This window comes from Lynx rufus, unplaced genomic scaffold (assembly GCF_022079265.1).
Source record: "Lynx rufus isolate CCGP_SWC_20201006 ecotype Redwood Valley unplaced genomic scaffold, mLynRuf1.p SCAF_17, whole genome shotgun sequence".
Classification (NCBI taxonomy): Eukaryota; Metazoa; Chordata; class Mammalia; order Carnivora; family Felidae; genus Lynx; species Lynx rufus.
The window spans coordinates 39174027-39197085 of record NW_025814831.1 but is presented as its reverse complement, the minus strand read 5'-3'; the positions used below and the strand labels follow the sequence as shown (position 1 = coordinate 39197085).

At 38.9% G+C, this 23059-nt stretch overlaps 1 protein-coding gene across 1 annotated transcript in view; it reads right to left on the bottom strand.

Annotated features, from left to right (window-relative positions):
• Positions 1–9707: 9707 nt before the first annotated feature.
• KCNH5 (potassium voltage-gated channel subfamily H member 5) overlaps positions 9708–23059 on the bottom strand; it is a 303474-nt gene continuing 290122 nt past the window's right edge. The window contains exon 11 of the mRNA XM_047079822.1: positions 9708–10655. Within this exon, the coding sequence (XP_046935778.1) occupies positions 9708–10655 (948 nt within the window). The remainder of the gene's footprint in view (positions 10656–23059) is intronic.

Below are 23059 nucleotides of genomic sequence, written 5' to 3'. Positions count from 1 at the left end.
CTTGACTTGTCTGGTCATTCAACAGTCAGTGATTCTGCATGAAGGAAAGAGTGGTCAGACTCTCTTGGCTTTATCCCATGACATATAGATTAACTATGCCAAGTGTTTATGAGACTGGGCTTCTAGGTCAGAACCAGAGGTAAACTTGGTTGGTAGGGGAGCCCTCAATTACATTTTTTTTAAAGCCAAATATTTGATGAGCTTTCAAAATGCTTCCTAATGTTTCATTAAAATCTTAATAGTGGTTATAACAATGTGTTATCTAGATAGATAGATAGATAGATAGATAGATAGATAGATACTATTAAAAAGCATCACACGCACACAGAAAACCCATGATGAGGAAGCAACTACTAGCCCTACTTTTCTATTTCTTTTCCTCAGTTGTTCTCTGACCAAGTACCTTCATTCAGATGTAGTACAAGTCATGACCTCATTTAAATAATAATGCAGTGATAACATAAAAGTCAAGGATGAAAGTGAGCTAACTATAAAAGGCTTTGGATACTATCACTGGGGTCCTCTACAATTGTTATGAAACAAGTAAAATGGTCTTTTTCATGGTTACCTCTAGCTCTGTTATCATCAAAGAGAAATAAGATGGTTTGAGCTAAGGATCCCCAGAATGTAATGCTGTAATACCTTGTTTCTTCTTATCTCAACACATTAGCTTCAAAAAAAAAATCTCAGAAGGTAGGACAAATAAATCACCTTCAGAAAATTAACATTTTTTTCATTAGAGAAAATTATTTATACTTTCTAAAGCAAATATACATACAAGAGGCCTATTAAATTTGGAAGTAATACAAATTGCCATTCTAAACAGAAATAGTTCATTTGGATAATGCATTTAATAGTGGTTTGGCCAAGAAGGCAACATCAGTATAATCAATAAAAAGATCTGCATAATCCACTTAAAACTTAGTGGATCAAAAAATAAATTTTAAAAATAAAATCTTTCTGGAGTTTCATCTAAATTCCAATATTAAAATGGAGAAAAAATAATAGAAAAAATCCTGAATGTCTCTTGCTTTCCTTGACTATCATGCATTACCTCTTTAGGTTAAAATTCACTTGGAAAAGAAAGTGTTAGTACCAGTGACCACAACTTGCCTCTTACTTGTTACTGCATTTGGCAATTTACCTTTACAGATGCCTTTCGATTGCTGAAGAAGTAAAGGAAAATTCCACTTGTGATGGGGCACCTTGTGCTTATAACAATTAGGACTTCAACCGCTGTCATTTACTTTGACCTACCATGAAAAATCAGATATTTACTTTTATGTTACAGAGTGACATTTCTGGAAGTTATTTTAATCTCAGGAGCCTTTAAAAGTACATGTCTTGGGGTGCCTGGGTGGCTCAGTCGGTTAAGCGGCCGACTTTGGCTCAGGTCATGATTTCATCATTTGTGGATTCAAGCCCCGTGTCGGGCTCTGCTGACAGCTCAGAGCCTGGAGCCTGCCTCGGATTCTGTGTCTCCCACTCTTTCTGCCCCTCCCCTGCTCACGCTCTGTCTCTCTGTCAATACTGAATAAAAAAGCTAGAAAAAAATTTAACAAAAAAATAAAAAATAAAATAAAAGTGCATGTCTTGAAAAACTTGGAATTTGTGGTTGGACCAGATGGCCCTGTCAGTAGTCTATGAAATGAATTTTTCTCTCTAAAGTCTTCCTGCCTGTTTTAGAATTTCACCTTTATCACTTACTGGGGCCCCTGGGTGGCTCAGTCAGGTAAGCATCTGACTTCAGCTCAGGTCATGATCTCACAGTTTGTAAGTTTGAGCCCCGCATCAGGCTCTGTGCTGACAGCTCAGAGCCTGGAGCCTGCTTCGGATTCTGTGTTTCCCTCTCTCTGCCCCACCCCTGCTTGCACTCTGTCTCTCTCTGTCTCTTGAAAATGAATAAACATTAAGGAAATTTAAAAAAAAAAACTTTAAAAATAAAAAAGAATTTCACCTTTACCACTTAATAGCTAGGCTATCCTGACAAGTTCGTTATCTGTTACTTCTTAGGGTTGTTGCAAAAATTAAATGTGAGATTCGAAATAAAATGTTTAGCACAGCATAAACAGGAAATGAACACTCAATAAATATGAGCCAAATTAACTTATTTAACTTCTAAGCCTGAAGGTAAAGAAACAGATAGATTCTACTCAGTCTTCTCTCATCCTTTGCCTTCATCATTTTCCTGATTCCCAGTCCAAGTCTCAATGGTCTTGACCTTCATGAAGCATGCAAACATACTCTCATCATGAAAATCAAGAGATAGAAAATCTCAAGTTAGAATACAGACTAACACTCTTACAACATCTGGCATATAATAGGAATTAAAAAATTCCGGGTCGGTTGAGCATCCAAGTCTTGATTTTGATTCAGGTCATGATCCAAATTCTAGCTCACGTCTCATTTCCCTACATCACATGACTCAAAATTTTAATTATAATGTAGGGCCAATTACAAATTTTAGTCCTATCTAAATAAATATGTCAACATAAATGTTTACCTATTTTCTCTTAATTTCTCAAACATTCTCAAACTTCACCGTGCCGTTTAATAAATGTAAATACTCTACAAAGAATGAATTAACTACCTTGCTCTATAGAAGAAGATGATTTGTTTGGTTCTGTGTGTTTGTGCATACCCTCAAGTGTTTTGAAGGACAAGAAAGACATGGTAATAAAACTCCATACTTTGTCACTGGCCTTTGGACTTGGATAGGAGATATTTTCTGCCCTCAGTGGATGGCTGAGAACCAATTATTTTACAGAAAATGCTTTGAAGATTAAACTCATTAGTAATACTGAACATTAACACTGTTTAACAACTTGATTTGTGTGATATAATTTTGTTAATAAAGAATGTTCATTTTTTTAGTGCTTCTCATCTTCGCATACGTTATGACCCCAAACAGATTTTCACTGTAACTTTTGGAAATATTATATTACCACATGTGAGAATTATAAATTAAATTGTGATAATTATAAGTTAAATTCCTCCATCATGAAAACAAGGAACAAATTTATAATTATATAAATGTTTATCTTCATTATTTCCAATGTAGAAAAAGACCTAGGGTCAAAGAAGAAATTTTATTTTTAAGTCTGATTTTTTTTAGTAGTTTTGGGGAGAAAAGTATCAAGAATGGAAAATAAAACCAGCAAAATACAGAGTAAGCATTTTATCCTAAGAAAAGTATATTGGTTTGTAATCTTAAACATACTGAATAACTCACATTGCCAGGAAGAGAATCACTAGCAATGTCATTATTTTTAGCATCTAAATCTCCAGTTCTAGAAATATTCTAAATGAGAAAAGTTGGATAAGACCCAGGAGGTAAAACACTTGTAAATTTGTGGAAAAGTGAATAGATACCTTTGCAGAGAAAATAAAGGGGGGGGTGGTGAAGGGCAAATGCCAAAGTAGTACAAATATTAATTAATATTAAGCTTGTAATGATTGTGTGAAAATAAAGTTTAAGGAAAATATTTTTTTTTAATCTCAGTATTTTTTTTTAACATTTATTCATTTTTGAGAGTGAGAGAGAGCATGAGCAGGGGAGGGGCAGAGAGGGAAGGAGACACAGAATCAGAAGCAGGCTTCAGGCTCTGAGCTGTCAGCACAAAGCCTAATGCAGGGCTCTAAGTCATGAACTAGGAAGATCATGACCTGAGCTGAAGTCAGATGCTCAACTGACTGAGCCACCCAGGCACCCCATTAAGGAAAATATTTTATTGAAGATCTAAATTTCACAGAAAAGAGGTATGAAAAGCCCAAAAATGTGTCTCTTTTAATGAGAATAGGTCTGTAGCTTTCCTGTTAAAACTGTATTTTCCATAATTTATGTATGGGTACTAGAAACATCTCATATAAGCACTGTTTTACTTAAGGATGAGAAAACCTGATATTAAAGGAGAATGTATGCAACACAGTATGTTTGAATTTATTACTTGCTCAAGTCCTAGGATTGCATTAGGTTTTATAATTCACATTATTTATTGTTTAAAGAGCTTTTGACATCCACATGTCTCCTTTTGCTTGTCTAGTGATGTGCCAGTGAGAAAAACAAGCTATAACTATAGGAAGGTGTAGGTTATAGTTTGGTTTCTGTTCAAATAACTCTGTTTTCCTCTTTGTAGATTTGTTCCGGAGGTGCAAGTGCAAATCCCATGAGCTTATGTAGCCTGGCACTACTAACCTATTTAAAACCTGACTCTGTTTTTGTTTGGATTGTGTAGTCCCACATACATCACCTCTTGGTTTGTTTTCCTGAACCAATAAGAAGAACTTTTCTTATAATGTCAACTCAATCCATATCAACCCTCTAAAAAAATCATATATGTCATTCCCCATTTCGAAGAGTTTTTATTATCTGAGCTGCTAACATCATGTAAGTTGTAAGTACAAAGTTTACACTGAGAGAAAGTGGATTGAAAATATTTATTTACATATGTGTAGAATACATATGTAATGCAACTGTGATTTGGAATGCCATGGGCCTATCACAGAGTGGATACAAATATAAATGTTATCAACTATTTAGCAAATAAATAAAAAACATTAGAATGGATAGTAAAAAGTCATGGTTAATAATGAATGTTCCGCATAAATCTCTTTTAATATTTCTTAAATATATTGGGCATTTATAATGAACCTTTCTTTAACTTGAGAAATTGTGTCTGCTTTCAAAAAAATGCCTAATTCCCATTTTGTTATAACAGTTTTTCAATTCTGATATAACAGAAAAATTAAAAAACCCTGTAAGAGATCTAAATGTCTCGGTGTGTAAGATGTTTCCCCTTTGTTACTATGTGCTCTTGGTATTTTCTTTACCCAAAGGGTCACCACCAATGGAGTGACTTCAGGCTTGAGTGTATTCTTTAGGATACAAGACTATCTTTGTAGAATGAACAAATGTTAACAAAATGAATCTCATTCTCAAAAATAAAATGTTTACATGTTGTAAGTGGTTTCCTAGAGTTACCAATATTACTAATCATGTATTATAACTTTTTAAGTTAGAACACTAATTTAGGTCACAATAACATGAGTATATTTAAGTGTAATTCAAATGATTTTCCTTTTTTTTTTTTTTTTGACCTTTTTTTTTCCAGTTCAAGATACACATTGAAAAATCAATTGGTCATTGGAAAGGATTCTTTTACAATTAAGAATTTCATTGTAAGAATATCTGCCCACATGGAGCCATGTGTCTTAGTAAGTCATGATTGTTTTTATACAAAACCGAAAGATGAACTGCTCTGTATCTTGAATACTCAACAATTTTTTTTTTACTTTTTCTCACAAGAATGAGAATTTCTGCTGAGCAGTATGATTAAATAGAATAAACAAAATCATAATATTTACATGTATTTTTCTCTTCTTTCTCTCTTCTCACAAGACATTCACTCCTTCCATGTTTATTTAATAGGTCTAAATTCCCAGATAATTCTCAAGTCTTTTGCTCACATGCCAATGACTGATAATTATTTAGCCATCAGTGTATTTCCCCACCGACTTCTGACAAGAGTTTTCTAAACCCTAGAAAAAGATTTAGAGAGTCCACCTCAGCTGATCTTCTATGAAAGAAAGAAGCAATTAATAATTTATCTTAATGTGATTTTCGTTTGAGAGGAAGATGATTTGCCACCGACCTAACATCATCTTGATATAAGAACGGAGCAGTTCTTATCTTCATTTTATTATTTATTGGTGGGGAAATTGAAGCCCAGATACACCAGAGAACAGTTAATTGGCCCAAAGTTACACTACAATTGTGGCAAAGCTAGATTCAGAATCCAAGATGGAGCTCAGATACTAATCCTAGGATGTTTTCCAAAAGATTGTTCTTTCTTCTCTCCCTTGCCATCAAGACCACAAGAGAAATATTCTTATATGTAACAAAATATGAAAACACAACATTCACATAATTATAAAATATCCATAAAGTTATCCATGTATGTTATGTACATTCTAGATAAATTGTCTCATTACCTACATAAAATTTTGGAAAAGAGACAGATAAAATAGCTTAAAAGATAAAAATTATACAAGATAGTAGAATTTATTAGGAATATGACACATAATTTCACCAGTACCAACCACTGCACACTTTTAAAAACAGTCACTGCTCTGAAGACTATTTTTTTTAAGTTTTCTAAAAGAATTTAGTAATTTAAAATGGAACAGTAAATGGGCCAGATCTCAGGAGAACAAAATCTCCTTAAATTCATAGAAAGTTGTGATTTGCATTTGGGCTCCAATAGGATGAATTTGCAAAATGGCGTTTTTGTTAGTGGTCATAATTAATATTCCTGTTAGAGCTCTAGGAACTCCAGGAGTATATATTTGTTCTTAAAAGCGGCTTAAAATCCCAAATTTTCGAACTCTCTTCTCTGGTCTACATACAGTTTTTTTTCACTGAGCACGTAGGACAATTGTACGTATCTGTACAATGTAAGTACAGGTACCTGTACTTCATGTGAGATGAAACTGGTGTCATAATAAAAAATCTTCCATTTTAACAATGAAGTATATGTCTCTCTTCGACATCTATGCCCAAACCATTCGAAGTACTATTTACGTCATTGTGGGACACTAGTAGCTTTGGTATTGTCATCTGCCTTTCGTGTGCCTATTTTCTTTTTATCATAAGTTCTTGTATCTACTAGACCATAGTGCAATAATATCCTAATACAGACTGACAAAACTTGTCCTTATGATGCACAGCTCACATTTCTATTTTTGTTTGGCTTTCGCTATTACATTACAACCACCTGTCCAGGGTACAGCATCTGATCTTATCTATTATCATAGAAAAATATTGAAGGTATGTAAGTTGCTTTGAAAAATGTTTGGATTTTCAATACGTATCTATTTACTCCTATTAATACATTGTTCAGAAATATAATAATAAAAATTGTATTCTGGATGCACCGAAAGCATCTATACAGTGTAAGAATAAAACATGCAGTCGTCTGGTCCCCCAAAAGAGAATCTCTTGTCTATGTGCTGGCTGAGGCAACACAGAACATGACTATGTCACGATTGCACTTATTAAAGCAAGTGTTCACCCTTCATTCAAGTCTGAGTAAGTTCACCTGGTAAGAATTGCAGAATCTGGGAACCGAAAAGACTACTCTATATACAGTGTTTGCTGAACACATGCATTTCTGCTGGAAACAGCAGAGTGCATTCAGCACCTCATCATGTCATGCACATAGGGACAGAGGGGACTGGAGAAGAATGCGTGATAACTGCACCATAAACAAGCAACTGACACATTTTACCCCTTTGTGACAACCTCGAATAGGTCAAAACCACGTTTCTTTCCCATGGATACAAACAATAATATTGTTCGTCAACTGAGTCAATGGCAGAACACAGAAAATATTTGCACCACTAATAGGCAAAGGCGTGGATTGCAGCTTCAAACTACCCTGCTGTTTTAGTCATTCTGATATAGTTTTACACCAATGGTTATTTTTGAAGCACGTGGCTAAAGCTTGACCATTTCTGTACTTAGGTTATGCTTACTATTCATTCACCTCTAAAAGCTTAACCAGGCTTGTGTCGTACATGGTTAAATAGAAAATTACCCTGCAATTCAATAAATGTCAGAGGTCAAGAAAAAGGACCCTCCTCGCCATGAAAGCAACTAAGTCTCAATTTCAAGGCTGATTCCTTTTACTGTGATTACCTCATTTTCTTGTGCCTGTGGTAGGTAGATGTCGTAGCGTTGCCTGGAGACATGCTCCCCTGCAAACTTCCATGATGAGTAATGGAAGTCGTGGGCACAGAGAAGGGGAAATGGAGCCCCTGGCACATCACATCTGTTCTGAGACTCCTGGATTAAAGAGGCACATCTTGTGGGCATGTGAAGAAGCTCTAATAGATATTCTAAAATATCCCTTGTTTTTATAAGTTACTTGGTTCTGCACTTCTCCGGTCTGATTGTGATAACCTGTCTTTCAGTTCTGGTGGTTTTGTTTGGGGATGCTGAGAGATCGTTAGAAAAGCTCATAAAAATGGCAACAACAGGTCCAAATATCTCCTTTGATTTTGCTGTCATCTGGTGTATATTGTGAATGTATATGTACAGATGGTCCAATAATGTACAGATTCCTGGAATATATTTTCAACGTGATGCAAACAATAACTTCCCTGTTCCCACAATTAGATGTCATGCATGCACCAATTTAAAAGTATGCCTCTTTGATCAACTTCATAACATAGACTTTAGTCAAAAGAAAAAATTCTTCTGGGTTCTTACAAATGAACATGTATTTTATTCTCAATACATACCACTTAAGGGACTGGCTATACACAACTGTTTGTGACTTTTTTTTTTTTTTTAGTTGATAATAGGCACTTTCTAGGAAGAGGATTTATAACTCAAAAGACTCTGAAATTCAGTCTTTAGTAACCCCCTTTCATAAATGGATCTGCCTGAGCCACAGCAGTCTACTGTATCAACTCAGCAGAAGTCCTGCAGTAGAACTGTGTGCAAAAAAGCTTTAGAAAATTGTAACCAGAATAAAATTATAGAAAAGCAGTTATCTGAACTGAGCAACTTAACATCTACTTGTTAGTGTTTTTTTGTCACCATGTTTCATGTGTTATCCCTATAAACATTAAGAATCCTGTGTGAACAATTCTGTACCTGTGTTTCATCTTAAGTTACAGATACGCTACAAAATATTGTCTATCTGCTTACATTCTTTTTTATTTTATGTCATTATAGTTAAAATTTTGATATGAGTACTTAGATGTGTTTTGTTTCTTTGCTAAGAGCCTTTCAACTTCACCTTTGAACAAGTTTTAGAAGTACAAATTTAGAACACTCATCACATTTGGAAAACCAGCATCGCTAACATGAATTGTTAAAAGGCCCTTTTACCCTGTGGTGCAGTTTTTCTATAATAATATACACTATATTAATAGTTTCGTATTTATGGGGTTGGTAAAATCAGCTTACAAGATGGCAGCTGTTCTCCAAGACGGAGGGAGGAGGGATTTCCTTACATAAGCGTTAATGATTACTATCTAAGTATAGTGTTAAAAAAGGAGAGGTATAGTTGAGCAGAAATGCAATTCATGCACAAAACTCATAGCAATACGTTCTCAGCGTCCCCCACTGCTATCTGATTTAGGCAACAAAACAGTCATTTTGATGGAGCAGACACTGCCTGTTGGGGAAAATAACCTAACACTAAGTTACAGAAAAATATCCTATGAAAAGAGATTATAAAACGGTACCGACGGTCTAAAAGGGCGAACTCTCCCTTGGCATTAATCCAGAATTTTAACTTAACAGAACAGTGAGAAAATGACAGCTCGATATACTCAGCCTGAGATCAAATTTGTCATGGCAACATTGGCAGGTTGGACCCTGATTCTTCAAATATTACATTGCCTTGGTTAGCAAAAATCATACTTTTTTTTGTATTAGAATAGAGATTATAAATAAATGTAAAGTGTGCATGCAGTCAACTGCATAATATACAAGCAATATCTATGTTTTAAATAATCATCTTCTTTGGCAGGCCAGAATCCAGCTGGACATGCAGTATTTACATATCAAAATCCATATGGTTTCATCATATTGAAAGCAAGTGAAAATATATATGTGTATATACTGTATATACACATGTATGTATATAGATGTATATACTGTTTTTAATATATTAACAAATATATATGTATATATATTAAAAGTGGATTTCATCTTTGTCAGATTCAGGTGACTCAGGCCTTGAAACACTAAAAATATCCTGACATGGTATTTGGGAAGGTACTTGGAGTGGCATCTGGGATTTGGGAGAAGAGGTCTGGGGCGCGCTTTTTTCTGAGAGTATTTTTAAAATTTCTGCCACCTGCTTTTCCAGGGCAGTCATTCTGCAGCTTAGCAGCTGGATGTCCTCTTTGAGTTCATGTTTGACTTCCTGCAGTGTGGTTTGTAAGGCCTGCTCTGGGATGGGATAAAAGGGGTGCTTGGCATCAGCCTGAATAGGGCTGTGCTCCAGCGGACTTCGGGCCTCCCCGGCCTTATCCAAACGAAGGTCACTTTTTGTAATCCCACTGTCACAAGAATCTGTTTTCCTTAATGGGTTTTTGGTAACGCTGTTCTCTGAATCGCTGCCCTTGGGGTCCTCTGACAATAGCCCCATGGACTCCGCTTTCGTGACGTTATTCCAGTCTTCCTTTTTCTCCTCATGGGCGCCCATGTTATTCTTGAGTCGCAGCCATCCTTTCCCATTTCCGTTCTTCATCCTTATGGGGCTGTTGACTTTGAGACATTTGGGGTCAGCACCGCCGTTGGGCTTGAGTTCCATGGCGTCGCGGTTGTTTTGCTTGAGGGACTCACTGGTTTTCACGTAGGCCAGCGATGTCTGGATGGGTGTGATCTGTGACACGGTGACCACACTGGTGCCCGTGATGGAAGCTCCGTTCTGTAAGGAGCGGCTTTCTACCTGGAGCTGGTTGCGCTCGGGGTCGCTCTGTGTTGACCCCTGATTCCGCAGCTCCTTCTGTTGCTTGAACTTCTGGAAGAGCTTTCGGACGGGGTGGTCCACGGGAATGCTGAGGGTGACCTCATTCTTCTGCCGGAGGCGCTCCTCTTCCTCTTTCTTCACGTCACTGATTTTTCGGAAAATGATCTGTGGAGGGGGAGAGATGTTCAGAACATGATTATGAAGATAGACGAGCTTGCAGTTGCGTGCCAGGATGCTGGATGAACTTTCTTTTACTGAGGAAACCCTCCAACACAAGATAAGGTCATTTCTGAAGGGGAAAAAAAATACCCCAGTGCCATTTCTTTAACAGATGCGATACACTTAAGACTCAACATAGGAGCACTGACTAAGCTTACTTAGCTTATTTAGTCCTACTCCCTTGCATACGGAAGGCGGAATGTAATAGCTGAATAGAGATGCCTGCTGTTTAGTTTATACTCCCATTTAATAGAAAATAGGTAAATATATATGTTAGTCTATTATATGTGTGTATGCATACGCGTGTAAGGAACTATATTAAATTTCCTTACAATGCATCATTATTTTTTGTATGTTTCCTTTCATATGTGAATATATTCAAGACCATTTTTAATAACATCCTCTGCTTAGGGGGTCAAATTATGAGTTCTAGGCTATATAAAAGTACCAAAACATTAGTTTACTAGCATAGCACCTATGTGGGGTGAGAGGAGGGATTAAATTTATTTATGTGGCTCCAGAGGGCAGAACTAGGATCTGTAAGTAAAGTTCCTGAGAGACAAATACCAATTCAATACAGACTTCATTTCAAATTGCTATCTATTCACAGAATAAACTGCCTTGAACACTCGTGAACCTCAACACCACTAAAATATCCAAACAGAAGTAAGGATGTTGTCCATGTAATACTGTCACCGGTGGGAGATTGGACTCTTCAGATTTCAATATTCTTAAAATTTGTTTTTCATTGTTAGTATTCATTTTTCCCTTATCATTATTACAACCTACATACAGGATCTTCTTACCTTTTGAAGTATTATAAACAATTTTAGCATAAAGTGTTTCTCCCACTCAGACTTCAGTTGGTTGCCTCAGACCTAAGTATCATTAACCTTTTTCTGTGCATATTTCCAGAAGGTTTTTTTTTATTAAGTTTTTAAATTCCAGTATAGTTAATGTAAAATGTTCTGTTAGTTTCAGGTGTACAATGTAGTGACTCGGCAATTGTATACATTGCTCAGTCATCATGACTAGTGCCCTCCTTAATCCCCATCCCCTACCCACCTCCCCTCTGGGAACTATCTGTTTGTTCTCTGTAGTTAAAGTCGGTTTCTAGGTTCATCTCTCTCTGTCTCTCTCTTTTCCTTTGTTTGTTTTGTTTCTTAAATTCCACATATGAGTGAAACCATATGGTATTTGTCTTTCTCTGACTGACTTATTTTGCTTTATACTCTCTAGCTCCATCCATGTTGTTGCAAATGGCAAGATTTCATGCTTTTTTTTATGGCAGAATAATATTTTACTGTATAGATATATCACATCTTTATCCATTCATCAGTCGATGGACACTGGGGCTGAATTTGGCTATTGTAAATAATGCTGCAATAAACAGGGGTGCATGTATCCTTTGAATTAGTTTTTTTTTTTTGTATTTTGAGGTAAATTTTATTTTATTATTTTTTATTTATTTATTTTTTTTAATTTTTTTTTTCAACGTTTATTTATTTTTGGGACAGAGAGAGACAGAGCATGAACGGGGGAGGGGCAGAGAGAGAGGGAGACACAGAATCGGAAACAGGCTCCAGGCTCCGAGCCATCAGCCCAGAGCCTGACGCGGGGCTCGAACTCACGGACCGTGAGATCGTGACCTGGCTGAAGTCGGACGCTTAACCGACTGCGCCACCCAGGTGCCCCTTGAGGTAAATTTTAAATATAGAATTAAATACATAGTTAATGTGCTATTTGATAGGTAACCACAAATAAGTTAGCATAAATTTCATTTAAAATGTCTTCCGAGGGATTCTGGGAAGATGGCGGCGTAGGAGGACGCTGGGCTCACCGCGCGTCCTGCTGATCACTTAGATTCCACCTACACCTGCCTAAATAACCCAGAAAACCGCCAGAGGATTAGCAGAACAGAGTCACCGGACCCAAGTGCAGACGAGAGGCCCACGGAAGAGGGTAGGAAGGGCGGCGAGGCGGTGCGCGCTCCACGGACTGGCGGGAGGGAGCCGGGGCGGAGGGGCGGCTCGCCGGCCAAGCAGAGCCCCCGAGTCCGGCTTGCAAAAGCGGAGGGGCCTGACGGACTGTGTTCCGACAGCAAGCGCGACTTAGCGTCTGGGAGGTCATAAGTTAACAGCTCTGCTCGGAAAGCGGGAAGGCTGGAGGACAAAGGGAGGGTGAGCTGCGGAGCCCCCGGACGACAGAGCTCAGTTTGGCGGGGAACAAAGGCGCTCGCCAGCACCATCTCCCCCGACCATCCCCCAGCCAAAATCCCAAAGGGAACCGGCTCCAGCCAGGGAAATTGCTCGCTCCGCGCGAACACCCAACTCTGTGCTTCTGCGGAGCCAAACCTCCGGCAGCGATCTGACTCCCTCCGGCTGCCACAGGGCCCCTCCTGAAGTGGATCACCTAAGGAGAAGCGAGCTAAGCCTGCCCCCCCTGCCGCCGTGCACCTTGCCTTCCCACCCCAGCTAATACGCCAGATCCCCAGCATCACAAGCCTGGCAGTGTGCAAGTAGCCCAGACGGGCCACGCCACCCCACAGTGAATCCCGCCCCTAGGAGAGGGGAAGAGAAGGCACACACCAGTCTGACTGTGGCCCCAGCGGTGGGCTGGGGACAGACATCAGGTCGGACTGCGGCCCCGCCCACCAACTCCAGTTATACACCACAGCACAGGGGAAGTGCCCTGCAGGCCCTCACCACACCAGGGACTATCCAAAATGACCAAGCGGAAGAATTCCCCTCAGAAGAATCTCCAGGAAATAACAACAGCTAATGAGCTGATCAAAAAGGATTTAAATAATATAACAGAAAGTGAATTTAGAATAATAGTCATAAAATTAATCGCTGGGCTGGAAAACAGCATACAGGACAGCAGAGAATCTCTTGCTACAGACATCAGGGGACTAAGGAACAGTCACGAGGAGCTGAAAAACGCTTTAAAGGAAATGGAAAACAAAATGCAAACCACCACGGCTCGGATGGAAGAGGCAGAGGAGAGAATAGGTGAACTAGAAGATAAAGTTATGGAAAAAGAGGAAGCTGAGAAAAAGAGAGATAAAAAAATCCAGGAGTATGAGGGGAAAATTAGAGAACTAAGTGATACACTAAAAAGAAATAATATACGCATAATTGGTATCCCAGAGGAGGAAGAGAGAGGGAAAGGTGCTGAAGGGGTACTTGAAGAAATCATAGCTGAGAACTTCCCTGAACTGGGGAAGGAAAAAGGCATTGAAATCCAAGAGGCACAGAGAACTCCCTTCAGACGTAACTTGAATCGATCTTCTGCACGACATATCATAGTGAAACTGGCAAAATACAAGGATAAAGAGAAAATTCTGAAAGCAGCAAGGGGTAAACGTGCCCTCACATATAAAGGGAGACCTATAAGACTCGTGACTGATCTCTCTTTTGAAACTTGGCAGGCCAGAAAGAATTGGCACGAGATTTTCAGGGTGCTAGACAGCAAAAATATGCAGCCGAGAATCCTTTATCCAGCAAGTCTGTCATTTAGAATAGAAGGAGAGATAAAGGTCTTCCCAAACAAACAAAAACTGAAGGAATTTGTCACCACTAAACCAGCCCTACAAGAGATCCTAAGGGGGACCCTGTGAGACAAAGTACCAGAGACATCACTACAAGCATAAAACATACAGACATCACAATGACTCTAAACCCGTATCTTTCTATAATAACACTGAATATAAATGGATTAAATGCGCCAACCAAAAGACATAGGGTATCAGAATGGATAAAAAAACAAGACCCATCTATTTGCTGTCTACAAGAGACTCATTTTAGACCTGAGGACACCTTTAGATTCAGAGTGAGGGGATGGAGAACTATTTATCATGCTACTGGAAGCCAGAAGAAAGCTGGAGTAGCCATACTTATATCAGACAAACTAGACTTTAAATTAAAGGCTGTAACAAGAGATGAAGAAGGACATTATATAATAGTTACAGGGTCTATCCATCAGGAAGAGCTAACAATTATAAATGTCTATGCGCCGAATACCGGAGCCCCCAAATATATAAAACAATTACTCATAAACAGAAGCAACCTTATTGATAAGAATGTGGTAATTGCTGGGGACTTTAACACCCCACTTACAGAAATGGATAGATCATCTAGACACACGGTCAATAAAGAAACAAGGGCCCTGAATGAGACACTGGATCAGATGGACTTGACAGATATATTTAGAACTCTGCATCCCAAAGCAACAGAATATACTTTCTTCTCGAGTGCACATGGAACATTCTCCAAGATAGATCATATACTGGGTCACAAAACAGCCCTTCATAAGTTTACAAGAATTGAAATTATACCATGCATACTTTCAGACCACAATGCTATGAAGCTTGAAATCAACCACAGGAAAAAGTCTGGAAAACCTCCAAAAGCATGGAGGTTAAAGAACACCCTACTAACGAATGAGTGGGTCAACCAGGCAATTAGAGAAGAAATCAAAAAATATATGGAAACAAACGAAAATGAAAATACAACAATCCAAACGCTTTGGGACGCAGCGAAGGCAGTCCTGAGAGGAAAATACATTGCAATCCAGGCCTATCTCAAGAAACAAGAAAAATCCCAAATACAAAATCTAACAGCACACCTAAAGGAAATAGAAGCAGAACAGCAAAGGCAGCCTAAACCCAGCAGAAGAAGAGAAATAATAAAGATCAGAGCAGAAATAAACAATATAGAATCTAAAAAAACTGTAGAGCAGATCAACGAAACCAAGAGTTGGTTTTTTGAAAAAATAAACAAAATTGACAAACCTCTAGCCAGGCTTCTCAAAAAGAAAAGGGAGATGACCCAAATAGATAAAATCATGAATGAAAATGGAATGATTACAACCAATCCCTCAGAGATACAAACAATTATCAGGGAATACTATGAAAAATTATATGCCAACAAATTGGACAACCTGGAAGAAATGGACAAATTCCTGAACACCCACACTCTTCCAAAACTCAATCAGGAGGAAATAGAAAGCTTGAACAGACCCATAACCAGCGAAGAAATTGAATCGGTTATCAAAAATCTCCCAACAAATAAGAGTCCAGGACCAGATGGCTTCCCAGGGGAGTTCTACCAGACGTTTAAAGCAGAGATAATACCTATCCTTCTCAAGCTATTCCAAGAAATAGAAAGGGAAGGAAAACTTCCAGACTCATTCTATGAAGCCAGTATTACTTTGATTCCTAAACCAGACAGAGACCCAGTCAAAAAAGAGAACTACAGGCCAATATCCCTGATGAATATCGATGCCAAAATTCTCAATAAGATACTAGCAAATCGAATTCAACAGCATATAAAAAGAATTATTCACCATGATCAAGTGGGATTCATTCCTGGGATGCAGGGCTGGTTCAACATTCGCAAATCAATCAACGTGATACATCACATTAACAAAAAAAAAGAGAAGAACCATATGATCCTGTCAATCGATGCAGAAAAGGCCTTTGACAAAATCCAGCACCCTTTCTTAATAAAAACCCTTGAGAAAGTCGGGATAGAAGGAACATACTTAAAGATCATAAAAGCCATTTATGAAAAGCCCACAGCTAACATCATCCTCAACGGGGAAAAACTGAGAGCTTTTTCCCTGAGATCAGGAACACGACAGGGATGCCCACTCTCACCGTTGTTGTTTAACATAGTGCTGGAAGTTCTAGCATCAGCAATCAGACACCAAAAGGAAATCAAAGGCATCAAAATTGGCAAAGATGAAGTCAAGCTTTCGCTTTTTGCAGATGACATGATATTATACATGGAAAATCCGATAGACTCCACCAAAAGTCTGCTAGAACTGATCCATGAATTCAGCAAAGTTGCAGGATACAAAATCAATGTACAGAAATCAGTTGCATTCTTATACACTAACAATGAAGCAACAGAAAGACAAATAAAGAAACTGATCCCATTCACAATTGCGCCAAGAAGCATAAAATACCTAGGAATAAATCTAACCAAAGATGTAAAGGATCTGTATGCTGAAAACTATAGAAAGCTTATGAAGGTAATTGAAGAAGATTTAAAGAAATGGAAAGACATTCCCTGCTCATGGATTGGAAAAATAAATATTGTCAAAATGTCAATACTACCCAAAGCTATCTACACATTCAATGCAATCCCAATCAAAATTGCACCAGCATTCTTCTCGAAACTAGAACAAGCAATCCTAAAATTCATATGGAACCACAAAAGGCCCCGAATAGCCAAAGGAATTTTGAAGAAGAAGACCAAAGCAGGAGGCATCACAATCCCAGACTTTAGCCTCTACTACAAAGCTGTCATCATCAAGACAGCATGGTATTGGCACAAAAACAGACACACAGACCAATGGAATAGAATAGAAACCCCAGAACTAGACCCACAAACATATGGCCAACTCATCTTTGACAAAGCAGGAAAGAACATCCAATGGAAAAAAGACAGCCTCTTTAACAAATGGTGCTGGGAGAACTGGACAGCAACATGCAGAAGGTTGAAACTAGACCACTTTCTCACACCATTTACAAAAATAAACTCAAAATGGATAAAGGACCTAAATGTGAGACAGGAAACCATCAGAACCTTCGAGGAGAAAGCAGGAAAAGACCTCTCTGACCTCAGCCGTAGCAATCTCTTACTCGACACATCCCCAAAGGCAAGGGAATTAAAAGCAAAAGTGAATTACTGGGACCTTATGAAGATAAAAAGCTTCAGCACAGCAAAGGAAACAACCAACAAAACTAAAAGGCAACCAACGGAATGGGAAAAGATATTTGCAAATGACATATCGGACAAAGGGCTAGTATCTAAAATCTATAAAGAGCTCACCAAACTCCACACCCGAAAAACAAATAACCCAGTGAAGAAATGGGCAGAAAACATGAATAGACACTTCTCTAAAGAAGACATCCAGATGGCCAACAGGCACATGAAAAGATGTTCAGCGTCGCTCCTTATCAGGGAAATACAAATCAAAACCACACTCAGGTATCACCTCACGCCAGTCAGAGTGGCCAAAATGAACAAATCAGGAGACTATAGATGCTGGAGAGGATGTGGAGAAACGGGAACCCTCTTGCACTGTTGGTGGGAATGCAAATTGGTGCAGCCGCTCTGGAAAGCAGTGTGGAGGTTCCTCAGAAAATTAAAAATAGACCTACCCTATGACCCAGCAATAGCACTGCTAGGAATCTACCCAAGGGATACAGGAGTACTGATGCATAGGGGCACTTGTACCCCAATGTTCATAGCAGCACTCTCAACAATAGCCAAATTATGGAAAGAGCCTAAATGTCCATCCACTGATGAATGGATAAAGAAATTGTGGTTTATATACACAATGGAATACTACGTGGCAATGAGAAAAAATGAAATATGGCCTTTTGTAGCAACGTGGATGGAACTGGAGAGTGTGATGCTAAGTGAAATAAGCCATACAGAGAAAGACAGATACCATATGGTTTCACTCTTATGTGGATCCTGAGAAACTTAACAGGAACCCATGGGGGAGGGGAAGGAAAAAAAAAAAAAAAAAAAAGGACGTTAGAGTGGGAGAGAGCCAAAGCATAAGAGACTGTTAAAAACTGAGAACAAACTGAGGGTTGATGGGGGGTGGGAGGGAGGGGCGGGTGGGTGATGGGTATTGAGGAGGGCACCTTTTGGGATGAGCACTGGGTGTTGTATGGAAACCAATTTGTCAATAAACTTCATATAAAAAAAAAAAATGTCTTCCGAAAATAATACTGGGAAGAATGTGTAACTCCATCAAGAGAAGTAAAAATGGTCACCTGTAAGAAATTACCACTTATATTATCAGAATTAGAAGTGAATTTAATGAGTGTGAGATTTTTTGCTCAGGTTCCTTCCGAAGAACAAAATAACTGCAGATGAGGTCTGTAAGAAAAATCCAGAAGGGAGTTATAGTAGATACAGTGCTCTCAGAATCAGACAATTTTATGGGGCTGGCAAAATTACTTACCTCATCACCCTCTCTCATTAACTTATTGGTTAGATTAGAGATCTATGTGAAGTACACGGCATATAGTAGACACTCAAAATATTCTGGTTATATCCATTGAACTCTCATAAAATCCTGTATATTTGAAACCATTTCCATTACCACTTGAAGCTTCCAGAGTAACATACAAACATTGATTTATACTAGAAACCAATACTACTGATGGTCACTGTGAACAGAAAAGTCAGGGAGATAGAATTCTCTAAGAGCATACTTTCTAAATTGAAATTGATGCACTAGATACAGCTTATCAAGTGGTAATAATCTGTATTTTAAAGTAAATATTCTCTAAATTCAATAACTGTCTATAAAGACCAGTATATCTTTCCCTCTCTAGTGGCACATGAAATTGGGTCTTTTTGAATGATGTAATACTAATCTGAAAGCCTGACATCAAAGCTCTCGCAGTTTAATTGAAAGTTTTTCAAAGGGTTGACATATTTCTTATGCCCCCTAAGTAAACAGAGCTTATGCTGACCCTTCAAGATACTAACACTCTTTAGGACGAGATAGATCCAAACATGGAAACACAAATACCACATTCTGATTTCATCCCATTTCATTGAAAATGTGCTGAATTGCATTTCAGGAACTGACATGAGGGGACAAATGTAAATGACTGGCCACATCCTCCTTCCCACTCAACTCTGATCTTTTGGTTTGTTTTTATAAACGTAATTCCTTAGCCTTTAGCCATAGCCTTCGTGCAATGTAATAACTGAGAGTCACCTTCACATTTGCAATAAAAAGATCTACTTCAGACTCTCAACGAGGGAAGGGAGGTAAATCGCACATGAGGATGTTAGATGAAATACAGGTCCTCCATGCAGTATTTGGGACACACTAATACTGAAAAGTCATACATCATTTATCTGAATGGGACATATTGACGTTTTAAAACATACTCATTGTTTACCTGAAATTTAAATTTAACTGCATGCCCTGTGCTTTTGTTTGCTGAATTCAGCAACGCTATTGATATGTAATAGACAAAAACATTACTATCTCTGTAGTGTCCATGTGTACTGCTGTGTGAAATTCACAGTTTTTAGAAATTACAATGAAATATTTGGTGTCCCTGGAACTGAGAATCTGGTGGCATCTTATTTGTTGGCTGTATGTTTTAAAATTTCAATATGATGGCTAATGATTGCTTACGATTATCGTGTGCTTAGCAAGTTTAGAATGCTTAGTGATTTAAGCCCATGTAAAACATCAACAAAATAAGCCTTTTGCAACTTCCCTGACCACCAGCTGGCCCCTCCACACAAACCGAGGACAAAGTGTCTGGACTCCTACTGTTAAGCTGAGAACAGAGACTCTAAATGCCACACTACGTTGTACAAAGGGAGTCCTGTCACAGAGCCAGGCTGCTGGTCTGCAACCGGGGACAAATGAGATAGAACAAGGTTGTGGATTTTGCCACTATGAACATATAAAAGAAACTGAGAAAGAGAAAGAATAGAGGTTTGGGATATTAGCATCTGAAGTGCTGCACGTTGCTCCTTTCCCTCCATTCCCGTCCCCCCCCCCCCCCCACTCCAGGGGGATAGGAGAGGACAAGGAACTAGACATAGGCCCTTGAGCTTTAGGGGCACTTGGAAACATTGAGATAGGCCCTAACTTCTCTGATGGAGTTTGCAGAGCAGCAGGACCCACACGTTCGCTCTCTGGAGCCAACCAACATGCTGGAGAAAAGCATACACCCTCTTTGTTTCTGCCCATACTTCTGTGTGCCTGGATGGGCATCGCTAGGATCCCGGTGGGCCAGGGAACTAGAGTAGGTAGACGACTGTTATCTCAGCCCCATGGAAGCCAGATGAGGTGAAGATACTCCATGAGGTGGGAGAAGTTACAGCACTCTGTAGAACACTTGCTGGCAGGACCTTTCAGACCATTAAATATGCCACACAATAAATAGTGCCCAGTAGTTGGGTGTGGCCAGCTGGAAAGGCCAACGCTCTGAGGAGTGACCACAAGCCCGCCAGATCTCACAGACAAGCCCTGGGTGCTGAAGTGGAGCCCCCTACCCTTTGCATCAGGCCCACAGGCAATCATGAGCCCAGGGAAAGTAGAAACAGGTGCAGAAGGAAGGATGGGAAGAGAGGGTCATAAGGAAATTTCTTACCCAAGCTACAGAATTTGAGCTGGAATCAAACTCAAAACAGTAATACTTGGATTTGATCAACTACTTAACCATAACCAGGCTTTTAAGCCAGAGGTAACTTTATTTTCCTTAAGTTTATTTCTTTATTTTGAGAGGGAGAGACAGAGACCACGAGTGGGGTAGGGGCAGAAGGAGAAGGAGTGAGAATTGTAAGCAGGAATTCTCTGATAGTGCAGAGAGAATGTCAGAGGGTCTAGAGACCGCGCTGTAGTGCAGAGCCTGACACAGGGCTTGAGCTCACCAACCGTGAGATCGTGACCTGAGCCAAGATCAAGAGTCACTTAACCGACTCAGCCACCCAAGCACCACAAGCCAGAGGTAACTTTAAACAAAATTACTGAGTTAGAGGTTACTGAATAGATTAAATTTCTTTTATTTCTTTTGGCTTCAAAATGGAAATTATGACTTACTGAAAAAAATAATTATTAAAAGTTCGCATATAGCAAAGAAGTCACTTTCACACATGTATTATCTCATTAACTACGGTCATACTACTACTTGATATAGGGCCTAGTATTCTCATGTTACAGAAAAGCAAACTAAGACATAGAGAGTGATGTGGTTTGCCTTCCAGGTCACCCAAGGAGTAAGTGGCCAGGATACTAATCCAAGAAGTCAGATTGCAAGCAGTCCTAACCATTACACTCGACTGCAGCTCTGTAAGGTCATTTTGACACAGAGATGTGGATAGTTGAGTGGGTAAAGCAGGGGGTGGTACAGCAGTTTCACACCCAACAGATAACCCTCACCGAGCATTTGCCATGGAGAACCATCCCTGAAGGCAGTCCATTGGGCTCTGTGCTCGCTGAGTAACTGACAGCGGGGCAGGAGGGTGTTAGGGGAGGCAACCTCAAAGCGCTCCTCATTCTCAAATGCAAAGCCAGCAGGCTTGCTTCACTCTACTTCCCTTTAAAATACATGCTGTCGGGGTGCCTGGGGGCTCAGTCGGTTGAGTGTCCGACTTCAGCTCAGGTCATGATCTCACGTTTCATGGGTTCAAGCCCAAGTCAGCACAGAGCCTGCTTCAGATTCTGTCTCCCTCTCTCTCTGCCCCTTCCCCATTTGCACTCTCTCTCAAACATTAAAAAAATAAATAAAATACATGCTGTCATTTTGTATCGTCTTGCTCTCTTCAAGGCAGCTCTTGGGTTTTCTTCTAACTTCTACTTATATTAAATATAGTATCTTTACCAAAAACAGGGGGTGGCAAGTCAAAGGACGTAATTTTCCCTGGACTTAAATGCCATTCTTGATCCCACTACTTCCTGGATTCATTTGTTTATGAGGGCAGAGATTTTTGTCTCTTTTGTTACATGCTGTATCTCCAGACTTTATGACAGTGTCTGTCATATTGAAAGTCCTCAATAAGTACATGTTATTCGTTAATTCAATAATCTCTTCATATACTCTCATATACTCAGTAAATGTATGTTTGTGAAGGTCTATGAATAGAAAATAATACAAATAGGAAGGTTTCCTACTTTTTAAAATTATTTTTCACTGTCTACACAATGAATAAATGTTATTTGTATTATTGTAATTGATCATTAATGTCTACTCTTATTTCCTCATTTGGAGGCAAATACTACATCATCTACCTCCTGGCATCCTCAGCACCTAGCCCACTACTGGGCACAAGTAGATAGTTAACAAATGCTGGCTGACTGTAATCATATTCAAATCTTTGACCCACAAATCAATCTTTAAAGAACTTGAATGAGAACCTATCTTTGATTCCATTGTAAGGATGCAATAACATCCATTAAGAACTTATTTTCCAAAAAAGAGAGAGAGGGAAATAAACCATGAGAGACTCTTATAGAGAACAAATTGAGGGTTGATGGAGGGATGTGGGTGGGAGATGGGTTAGATGGGTGATGGGTACTAAGGGGGGCACTTGTGGTGAGCACTGGGTGTTGTATGTAAGTGATGAATCACTGAATTCTACTCTTGAAACCAATATTGCACTGCATGTTCACTAACTAAAATTTAAATAAAATTTTGAAAAAAAAAAAAAAGAACTTATTTCCCAGCTGGTGACAATACAGTGCTTTCTTTCTTTCTTTTTTTTTTTTTATAATTTTTTAATGTTTATCCATTTTTAAGGGAGAGAGAGCGAGCACAGAGCATGAGTGGGGCAGGGGCAGAAAGAGAG